The sequence below is a fragment of the Pediculus humanus genome, genomic scaffold, assembly GCF_000006295.1.
Source record: "Pediculus humanus corporis 1103172107869 genomic scaffold, whole genome shotgun sequence".
Classification (NCBI taxonomy): Eukaryota; Metazoa; Arthropoda; class Insecta; order Psocodea; family Pediculidae; genus Pediculus; species Pediculus humanus.
The window spans coordinates 40,680-52,083 of NW_002987447.1; the positions used below are offsets into that span (position 1 = coordinate 40,680).

General features: G+C 22.4%; 4 protein-coding genes and 1 non-coding gene across 5 annotated transcripts; 4 read left to right on the forward strand and 1 right to left on the reverse strand.

The window, feature by feature from the left end:
* Nucleotides 1-478: 478 nt before the first annotated feature.
* On the reverse strand, nucleotides 479-559 carry Phum_PHUM387390. The gene has a single exon (XR_009833528.1). It is a non-coding gene; the product is annotated as a microRNA, putative (microRNA).
* A 2,475-nt stretch (nucleotides 560-3,034) lies between these two features.
* On the forward strand, nucleotides 3,035-3,799 carry Phum_PHUM387400 (uncharacterized protein; the record flags this gene model as incomplete). Its single annotated transcript, XM_002428448.1, has 2 exons — nucleotides 3,035-3,332; nucleotides 3,756-3,799. 2 exons carry the CDS (start codon nucleotides 3,035-3,037, stop codon nucleotides 3,797-3,799), a joined length of 342 nt encoding a protein of 113 aa, XP_002428493.1.
* A 1,180-nt stretch (nucleotides 3,800-4,979) lies between these two features.
* Phum_PHUM387410 (uncharacterized protein) lies at nucleotides 4,980-6,432 on the forward strand (the record flags this gene model as incomplete). The annotated part of the gene is made up of 3 exons (XM_002428449.1): nucleotides 4,980-5,370; nucleotides 5,522-6,063; nucleotides 6,178-6,432. The coding sequence occupies 3 exons, from the start codon at nucleotides 4,980-4,982 to the stop codon at nucleotides 6,430-6,432; spliced, it is 1,188 nt and encodes a 395-aa protein (XP_002428494.1).
* A 1,926-nt stretch (nucleotides 6,433-8,358) lies between these two features.
* Nucleotides 8,359-9,045, forward strand: Phum_PHUM387420 (NADH-Ubiquinone oxidoreductase 13KDa-B subunit; the record flags this gene model as incomplete). Its single annotated transcript, XM_002428450.1, has 3 exons — nucleotides 8,359-8,463; nucleotides 8,635-8,796; nucleotides 8,875-9,045. The coding sequence occupies 3 exons, from the start codon at nucleotides 8,359-8,361 to the stop codon at nucleotides 9,043-9,045; spliced, it is 438 nt and encodes a 145-aa protein (XP_002428495.1).
* A 475-nt stretch (nucleotides 9,046-9,520) lies between these two features.
* Nucleotides 9,521-10,800, forward strand: Phum_PHUM387430 (NADH-Ubiquinone oxidoreductase B17 subunit; the record flags this gene model as incomplete). Its single annotated transcript, XM_002428451.1, has 3 exons — nucleotides 9,521-9,766; nucleotides 9,866-9,967; nucleotides 10,567-10,800. The coding sequence occupies 3 exons, from the start codon at nucleotides 9,521-9,523 to the stop codon at nucleotides 10,798-10,800; spliced, it is 582 nt and encodes a 193-aa protein (XP_002428496.1).
* Between the last annotated feature and the right edge of the window lie 604 nt (nucleotides 10,801-11,404).

The window sequence follows — 11,404 nt, forward strand, 5'->3', positions numbered from 1 at the left end:
GAAAAAAATTTGACTTTATTGAATTGTAATAATAAAGTTTTGGGAAACATATATCAGCAAATAATCATGAATTGCTTACTCAAAAAAAAAAAAAAAACATGGAAAATATTGCTGATATTAACTAAATGCCTTAAAATAAATTTAAAGTTTAAGCAAATTTTTTTCCGCAAATGGTTTTACATGTAATTCTCAGGTTAACACCCTTTTGTGTTCAATAATACATTACTCAAATTATCCTAATGTTAGCATAAATTTAACAAAAAAAAAAAAAAAAAAATTATTTTTTAAGTTTCAGTTTGGGACTTTTATAATTTTCAAATAACTTTTTTTAAAATTATTTTTTTTTACATTTCAAGGCCCTAGCAAGTTTCTATTATTTATATATATTTGAATACCTTTGACTTATTATGTATAGAGTTGTGAAGACATAAAATAAAATTTCTAAATATTTTTGTTTTCCGTTTCCGGTCGTATAATGGCGGCTCAAGCTGGCTCGATGTGACACAGCCGCATATTATAATCATTTCAGCTATGCCGACATCTTGCCTACCTCACCGTCTAAAAACAAACTTTTTCATATTTCGAGGTTACACGAACGGCATCCATGCAGGTAAACATCACACCTAATTATCATTAAAAGCTAAAATGGCGTTGTAGTTATCAACAACAACAAAAAAAAAAATTTTTTTAAATGTAATTTAAGTTCTTTTATGTAATTTTTACAAAAAAAAAAAAACGATTTTTCGCTTTAATTGCTATTAATTCTTTTTTTTTTTTTTACCTTGTTGACAAATAACATCATTTAAAATATTTACATTATCTTGTGTTAATTATAATTATAATTAGCTGAAAATAAAAATTAGCTTTAAAAAAAAAAATTAGTTTTTTAAAACTTCTCAGTAACAAACTTATTTTTTTTTTTTTTTTTTTTTAAATTTGAAAGCACGTTTCTTAAAAATAAATAATATTATTATTTTAATAATAAAAATTCAATAATTTTTTTTTTTTAATAAAAATACTACTTACGAGACGTTCAACAATAACAAACAAACAAAATTTAAATTACGTATCCCATAAAAACAAAATGAATTTTTTTTTTTAAACTGAAATAAATTTTTTTTTTATTTACCTTGAATAATGTAATGATGTAATTATTATTATTATTATTATTTTTCCAATTATTGGTATTATTATTATTATTAATAATAAAATTAAAACAACCTGTCGTAAGCGAACTTTAGGTGTTACAGGCAAAATTGTTTTAATCCCCCGTGTTAACAACAATACTTTAATTTGCTTTGGTGTGTTCGTTTCATTGGTTGCCGTTTAAAAAAAATGACGAAAGATGTCGCTGTTGTATTTTTTTAAAAAAAAAAAAAACTGTTAATTTTTTTTTTTTTTTTTTTTTTCGTTTTTCAAAAATTTTTTTATTAAAGTTCGATTAATAATTAATAATTACTATAATTTTTAAAACATGAAATCGTTTTTAAAGTTTATTTAATAAATTATAATATATTTTTTGATTAAAAAAAAAAAAAAACACTCATAAAAATTTTCGGTTAAAAACGAACGTTACGTTTTTGTTACGTATTAAATAATAATAATAATAATAATAGTGCTATCATGTCCGAAATTTTAAAAAAAATTATCTTCGAATAATATTTATTAGTTTTTAATAAATAAAATAAATTGTTTGAAATTTAATTATTGAAATTTTTTTACCGATAAATTTAAGTATTAAATAAAAAAATTTAATTTTGTTTTATATGGACGTAATTCGATAAAAAAAAAAAAAAAAATTGTACACTAAATCACACCAAAAATTTTTCACACACACACGGACAACAACAAAAATTATAAGTAAATTATTATTAATAATTTTTTGTAAAAAAAAAATTACGTAAAAAAAAAAGGATAACTATTAAATTATGTTATTTTAATAACGTCGAAAAATAAACTGATGAAAATAATTTTTCACGCGAGTTTTATTATTATTTTTATTCGAATAAGAATGAGACACAAGATAACACTAAGATATATATTTATCTAATAAACCTAACCTCAATAACTAGATAGAAACGCAACTAAAATTGACCGTCTCTTACTAATTTTTTTCTTAGCATTCATTAACTTTATTATGCTAAATGTATTATTTTACTGTGTTTATTTAATTATCAACTTTTTTGTTAAAAAAAAAAAAAAAAAACATTTCCTGCGGCTAATTATGCTAAAAAAAAAAAAAAAAATTTCCCGGACTTTTAATTTTTTTAAGAAATCATTTTGCATTCAAAAACATAAAAATCTGTGTAAGACTGGATAATTCGTTTGCATTTAATGTTGATTATTTCCAATAATAATAATAATTTACATTAAAGAACATGATACACGCACACACACATAAATCATACGAAAAATATTATTATTTTATAAAATATACATAAATACTTATTGGGTTTATGTTTTACATGGTTATGTGCTTGATTAAACTTAAAATACTTTTGAAAAACTTAATAAATATAACTTTAATTGAATGCAGTTTATAGAGTAGTATGGTTTTTATCAAATGCAATGTTTTTATTAATATTAACAGCCTATTTTAATTTATGTAACATAAGTTTTCAATTCCATTTTTTTTTTGAAAAAATTCAAATAAAGTTTGATAATGTTAATATATAATAATAATTTTTAATGAATATTTAAATGCAGGTGGTGAACTCTTCAGGAAATTTTAATAACTATTTAATTTTTTTTTTATATGTGAATTTTCGACGTTTTAAAATTATATTTATTTTTATATATAAATTATTTAAATAATTAGTTAGTTTTTGTAATATTTACAGTTTTTAAATAAAAGGCACTACCTTTTTTTTTTTTCATTATATGTAAATGTTATAATGAAACGTCATTTAACAAAAATTTATTCAACGTATAAATTTTTTAAACGTGACAAGATTTGGTTATGATTTTGTAAGTGATAATGTAATATTCAAGTGCCTATTTCAAGTAAAATGGTTATTATTGTTAAATAAGAGATATGTCAAACAATAAAGAAATTTTAGAATTATTGCGTGGATCTTTTGATAGCAATTCAGAATCAGATGCAGGAGAAGTGGTTTTCCCTGCAGTTAGAAAAAAAAGATTTAGAAGGAGACATAAAAATAATCATTCGGTGCAAAATGAAGAAACATCAACCATTGATTGTCCCTGCAGGATCAGAACAATTATTTTAATATTTATTTGTATTATATTAATTTGCTGGTTAGTTATATTAACATGGTTGACATTGATGCTTCATGGTGAAATTAATCGGCTTAGTTCTCACGTGGCAAAAGGTAAGAAAAATTATTTTTTTGAACGGTTTCTGATTTTTATTTTTGAAAAAAAAAAAAAATTAACCAATGAATCCACGTATCAAATTTTTATTTCAAATTTTTATTTTTTATTAGTGCCTATTATTTGTTTTGTTGTCGAGATTTTTTTGTATAGAAAATTTTCCCGGGTTTTTGTTTTTCTTCTTTCAACCTGACGCCTGCTTAAATAAGTCCCTCAATTACAACCCTTGCGCTGTTGACTTATTTTAAGTTTACTTCTCTTACAAATTTTATTTCCGGATTTCATTGTTTTATTTTTTTTAAAAAAAAAACTAAATAATAAATTTTGTAAAGTAGTTTATTTATTTTTTTTTTTCGTATAATATTTTTTATCGTATTTACATCGAAACAAATCAATTTTGTGTTGTGAAAATATGAATTTAGAGTCAATAAGATTGAAGGACGTTATAAAAATCTTTAATCACTAATGGAAATGTTGTAATTACATCAAATTAACCTTTTCTAAATATTCATTTTTTAAATAATTTGTTCTTTATCATAATTTTTCAAAAATTCTCTGGTAATTAATTATTAACGAATTTTAAATGAAGTTACCTAAAATTTTAACCATTGTGAGTGGCGTATGACATTGTCAAATGATGACAGAACAACAGACATTGTTGTTATTATTATTATTTTTTAATCATTCTTTGGTAAAAAAAAATTAATTAATTACTTGGATGTACCTTAAAAGTTTTTAAAAATTTCCGTTAAGTTTTAAAGTCGTTGTGATTATTAAAATTTATATTAATTCACTTTTTTGTAAAAAAAAAAAAAAAAAAAAAAAATAGTGGACAAATTAATTTAAAGTTTTGTTATCAGAGTAAATTTTTCTCTTAAAAAGTTATTATTATTATCATTTTGGTAATTTATCACCTGATTTTATTTTATTTTTGCTAAAATTCTTTATAGAAAAGGTTTAGAAATAAATGATGATGATGATGATGATTTAAGGAAAGTTTTTTTTACAAAATTTCTGTTTAGATTATTATTATTATTATTATGCACTTGTTTTTTAAATTTTTATAAAGTGGAAAATTTTTAGTCATATACCTAATGAAACGATTGGAAAATTAAAAAATTTTCTTTAAATGAGGGTAACAAATGCAAACAAAATGTAGTCAAATAATTGAAAAAAAAAAAAAAAAAATATTAAATTTTTTACAATTGTATTGTTCTTTTGAAATTTTGTGGTAATATAATATTTATTACCATTTTATAAAATAGAAAAAGGTCTCTCTCTCTCTCTCTCTCTCTTTTAATTCAACGTCAACGAAAAATTCATTTAATTCAAAACATTGTTGTTTTAAAAAAGTGTTATTGATTGATATTGAATTTGCATTTTAATACTTTAGAATAAAATAGAAAAGGATTTCAGTGTATAAAAAAAAAAAAAAATTGTTTGCTAAAAAACCTCTTTGGGGGGGGAATATTTAAAAGACTATATAAATCATTTTACCTGACTCTTATAAACTTATTTTAATATGTTTGTTTAACTCCCTTTTGATTTTTCTTTTTCCCTCCCTCCCCCCCCTTTGAATTACATTTTGTTTTTGTTGTAACGTGTAAAAATGTATAGAATTTAATTTTTGATAAAAAATAATTAAAATGAGTTTAATGTCTCATGCCAACGTTCCCCTTCAAAATGGGAAAAAAATGAAAAAAAGAAAAGAATTGGATGCATTGGTTGCAAAAACAAGCATCAAACGTTCGGGTGATTCTGTAAAAAAATCCTGTAATGTCGGTGGGATTAGCAGTAGGGATAAGCTTTTATCCGATTCTACTGACGAATTAGAATATTGGATGTCACCCGTTGGTTGTAAACCCCCTCGATGTCACCGTCGTAAATATCTAATACGAAAGTGGGCTTGTTTTGCTTTCCTAAGAACGTGTTCTGCTATATTAATGTTTACTTGTGTCATAGCAAGCACGACAGTGATGTGGCTATTTGTTGACGTACGAGAACAGGTGACGTCACTGAGAACGGAACTCAATCAAGGTATTTTACGTCAAACTAAGGTTTCACTCAAGTTTTTTTTTTTTTTTTTTAAACTTACATCACGTACAAGGTTTAATAAGTTAATTTTCTACCTACGAGTCATTGTAATTCGTCAAGTTATTATTTATTTATTTATTTTTTCTTTTTCCAGTTGTTGCTGGGAATCAAGGAGTTCCGGATGCTTTACAAAAATGTCATACTCTGTCCAAGGACCTGCAAAAAAATCAAACTCTCATAATGAATCGTTTAAATGGATTTTCAATTTTATTTACGAATTTTAGTTTGGAAATGAGTGAAATGAAAACGGGTTTTCAAACCGTCCAAAGTCAACTTAAATCCTCTCCAGATCTCGTGAATATTCCCCTATTATTAAAAGACTTATCCGCGAGTGTCGCATCTTTCGGAAGTCAAATAAAAGACCTCAATTCGACCGTATCCACGTTGAAGGACCAAAATGGAAAATTGGATGCCTTGGTCGGGAGTCTAGTCAATAATTTAACGGATACGAGGAAAAAATTAACGGATTTATCAAATGCCAAATTTGATAAGAGTGACGTGATGGAAAAAGCATTCGCTGTTGAGAAAAAGGCCATTTTCGACGTTCTCAATCAAATTTCACGTAATTTGTCAATAATTAATAATACACTTAGCGAAAAATTGCAATGGACTGCCAAGGATCAATTATCGGATCATGTAAATTTTTTTTTCTTTTATTATTATTATTATTATTATTTTTTGACATACGTAAAATGGGATAGATGACGCATTATTATATTTACAAAATTTTTTTTTTGTTTTTTGCCGAAGAAATCCATTGAAAATTTGAGGGAAATGAATGAAAACGTGACGGCTCGAGTACAAACACTCGAGGGTTTATGCGCCAAAGAATCAAATACGAAAACGTCAAATTACGATTCCTCGACTTCTTTTCTTCGGGGGTCTTCGACAAACCTTTCCATGCCACTCACCGTGAAAAGTGAAAATACATCAGAAGAAAAAACAATCGATGGAGGGGAAAATCATTCACAATCATCTCAACAGATGAATAGAGGTCCACAATAGAATATTTTTCCCCATGTTTTAATTAATTAAAATAATTTTTTTTTTCAATTAATGTGTTTGTTTGCAAGAAAACTTTTAGATAATTGTTATTATTATTATTATCAATATTCACGAAAAAAAAAAAAAAATATTATTATATATATTGAATATGTTTATCTTTCAATAGATTTGCACAAAGAGAGGTAGATGTTTTTAATTCATTATTTTCCTTTGAAATTTCATTTTTTTTTTGTTTTATGTTTGTAAAGTTGAGGCAATTTAAAAAAAAAAAAAAATATTTTATAAATTTTTAAGGGATTTTCCTTTTTATAACATTTAATAAAAAAAAAAAAAAAAAAAACTGTAACAATGTTAATGAGAATATTATTAGCTTTGTAAAGTTTGTTGTTACATTTTAACAACTTAATAATAATTAGTGCCTCTCGATTTTTTTCTTTAATTATTTAGCACCTCCTTACCAAAAACTAAAATTTGCTTTTCCTTTACATGTTTTTTTTTTTCCAAAAAAATTTTATTTATTTATTTATTTTTATTACCATTTTTTGATTTGAAAAAAAAAAAAAATAACGAAAATGTAAAATTGCTTAAAAATTTTATATAAAAATAATAATTATTTAAAGGGGTTTTTTAAGAAAAAAAAATTCATTCATTAATTGATTAAAATATTTAAATATATATATTATTTGTTTTAAATTTAAAAAAAATAAATAATTATAATAATTTGAAATTTTATTATTATTATAATGTAAATTATGCATAATTTATGTAAATATTTTTATTAGGAATAAAAAAATAAATAAATGAAAATAAAATTTTTTTGTTTGTCGTGCGATTTTTGTTTTTAAAAAAAAACTTTTATTTATTTATTTATTTATTAAATAGCCTTATTTATTTTTCAATTTTTATTTTTTTTAAAAAAAAAAAAAAAAAAAAATTAATTTGATTATTTTTTAAATTATATTTGACTTAAAAAAATTTTTCATATGACGTATGACGTATGACGTATGACGAATTTTACTGATCATGCGCAGTGAGTTAAAACTAATCCAGAATAATGGCTGGCGTCGTTAAGCAGGTATTAAAAAAATTAATTTAAACTTATTCGAATAAACTAATTTTTAATTTTTTTTTTTTTTTTTAACGATGAAATGTTTTAAAATAAACGATAATTTTTTTTAAAAATAATTAAGTTTAATTTATTCAATAATTTTATTGTAAATATATAATAATTTTTTTCTATTTTTATCAACATTAAGTGAAATTTTAATGAAAAAAACACTTTAAATGAGGGAAAAAAAATACTTAAAAATTTTATTTATTAAATTTGAATCAGTTTTTTTAATTTGAAAGTCAAATAATATAAAATTAAATTAATTATTTATCTTTTATTTAATAACCATAAACAATTTTCATTTTATTTTGATCTATTGGATAGAAATATTTTCATTATGATAGAAAATGTATGATTAAAAAAAAGTATGTGAGCATTTAAATAATAGTAAAATATAAAAAAAATAATATTATATTTTAATAAATTAATAATTTATAATATAATATATCAAATAAAATACAGTGAGATTGGTTTGGATAATACAAATTGTGTTGATTAAATGTTCTTTAAATAAATTTTTCTTTATAATCAATAACTATTAATAAATTGATAAAATTAATAAGTAAACTATATCGTTTTAATTTAAAATAACTTATTTAAAAAAAAAACTTGTTTAAAAGCATTAAACATAAAATGATAAAATATATTGTGTATTTTAATAATTAAATAGAAGCAACTTTTTTGGTAATAATAAGCAAAATAAGAATAATTATTGCAAACAATAACATTTGTTTCATAAATTCATTTACTAACTTATTTTAATTTTCTCCTTACATTAAAATTAAGTAAAAATGTTATTTTCGAATGCTTTTTTCATGTTTAATAATTATCAATTAAAATTACTAAAAATTTTGCAATTTTTTTTAGAAAATGATCTCGTGAAACAAACAGTTACTTTTTTTGTTTTTACTTCAAAAGGGGTAAATAAAAATGAAATGTAACTGATATTTCATTATTAATGTAAATTAATTTCTACAATATTACAATTTAAATGTTACTTTAAAATAATTCCTTGTCGAATTAAATTTTCAATTATAAATAAATTATTTTTATCGTATAATGAAATTTTAAATCGCAATAATTTTTTACAGGCTACAAATTTAACAGGACTCGTTGTCAATCACAATCCTCACTATGTTCTCAGTAGATATTACAAAAGAATTTTACTTGTCATCAATAAAATGCCAGAGTCTTCGTTATACAGAAAACATGTTGAAAGCATTGTAAAAGAAAGATCAAAAATTGTCGAAACAGTAGGTTTTAAATTATATTAAATTTTGTAAGTATTTGTTTAAAAAATAAGTTAAAAATTTTTTTTTTTTAATTTTCAGACTAAAGATATAGAATCAATAGAAAGGAAAATTGGTTGTGGGCAAATAGAAGAAGTTATATTACAAGCTCAAAATGAACTTAATCTGGCAGAAAAATTATTACTTAGTAGGCCATGGGAAGAATTGGTTTCTGCTGCTCCAAAAAATCAATGGCAATGGCCAATTAAATAAATTTATTTTGAAAACTTTAAAAATCTTGTAAAGTATATATAATATTGTAGTTAAAAATAATATTGTTGTATTAAATAAAATAAAAAATTAAAGTTAAAAATATTTTTAATTACATAAAACATTTAAATAATAACGTTTAATATGCTGTAAAAAGTATGATTACGACGCAAATGTATTCATAATTTGATTTTAAAAAAATATTATTTATCAAAATGTTGAGGACTCAAAGGAAAACTTTTTTAAGAATTTAAAGAAATTACAAAGTAAAATGACTTAAGTTTTTAATTCTCGAAATTAAATTTAAATCTTTAAATGAAATCAAAGCGCGCCAACGTTTTGAATCATTTTTTTTCTAAAACCCCGAAGTCGAAATCTTAAAAAATTCAAAACTGTACGTGAACGCAGAATTTAAAATTTCGTCTGCTTTGTCATTAATTCAAAGTCGTAAAATTTGAATTATTTTATATTTTGAAAAATGGGTGGAACGGAAGGTCCTGGGGTAAAGGCTTTTTCTTTACAAGGAAGATTCCATGACGTTCGTCGAAGGGTTTTCATGACAGATGAAGAAAGACGATGGAGAGCTCAATTTTTGAAAGATATACAATTAGCTGACGGCGAACCTCGATATGTTCCTGAATATTATAGGGCTACTACTAACCCTATTCGGAGACTTTGGAAAAGTCCAATGTGGGTTTTACAAAATTTTCTACAATCTAAATTGGTGCGCCACAATAATTTAACTTTTTTTTTTACTTTGCTTTTGGATGATTAATCTATTTCTTTAATATTGTAATTGTAAACAAATTCGTGAATCTTGCAGGGAGAAACACCAGGATATCATGTTCGTCATATTATTGGTAAAACGTTTATTTTATTTATGGTGTCTTACATGGGAATATATTATATAAAATATCACAGTAGTGTAAGTATTCTGTTTTTTTTTTTTTTAAATTTTATTAAATTCAGTTCTACTTGTTCTACTTTTGATCTATTATATTATTCGATTATAAACCAATAATTCTAAATATCACTTACTCTATTATATATTATATGTTTATATAATATATATTAAATATTATATTATATTATTTGTATTATATATTTATAATGTATAAATATATATTACAAAAACATGTATACATATTTACTTACAAACATGTTTTATTGAAAAAAAAAAAAAAAATTCTTAGTACTTTTAAAATTTGTAATTACTTAGGTTTGATCAAGAATTGGACCCTCTCGACACATTGTGATAAAAATTTTTTTTTTATTACTTCTTGCACTGCAAAAACTGGGCTCTTATATTCATAATACTGATAAAGTTTTATTTCTATTAAAAGTGGCCTCAATAATAATTGCTGTTAGTAGTTTTCTATCTTTCTATTATATATTTAGTTAAAGATAATTTCATAATTTTTTTTTAGTTTTAGAGCTTGTTGTAATTTAATGAGTGCCCTACAATTTTTTTAACATTTATTTTAATTACTTGGAACAATTATTATTATTTAATATTGCTTTTAGGATTGGAAAAATGTTTTCGCAGCAGACTTTTACAGAGCCAAACCACCAATGGTACCAAGTCAACCTGGATATCCGAATGCTCCTAAAATGGCTCCTTTTGAATATTATGATAAAGGATTTTATTCAACTCCTTTTGCTGTTAAAATAGAAAAACCAGTAGCAGAAACATCTTCCAAAAAAAGAAGAGCAAAAAAACAACAACAACAGGAAGATGAAGATGATGAACCCTGCTGAATTAACAAATTAATATATTAAGTGTATGCTACAAATATAAATAGTTAAATTTTATTTTGTAGATTATTATTGTAATTAAAATTTCATTGTAATAAAATTAGTCAAAGAAAGGAATTTTTAAAATATAAATAATCAAAAAGAAATATTCTTAAAACTTTTTTTATTATTTAGTTTTTTTCTCCTAATTTTTTCTAGAATTTAAATTTTTCTCTGCATATTAAAATATAAAATTACAAAAAATATACATAAGATTACTTTTAATTTTTTTTTTTTAAATTGTAATATTTAAAAAAAAAATTTTTTTTTATATTAAATTTAAAAATTGTTAAAAACTGTACCATACATAATTGAAAAGCAATTGAATTTCTATTATTAACCATAATCCACTTTTTATATTTTGTCAATATTACAAGAATTTGTATTAGAATTTAAACATAAAAAAATTACCACTTTTATTTCATCTCAGTATGTAACAAAAAAAAAAAAAAGAAAAAACTTATAAATTTTGTTGAGTTGAGTAGGAAAATGTAAAAGAACATTTATCCATCAGAAATAAATTTAAGTTGAAGATATTCATGACAAATATTGTTATTTAATATTTTTT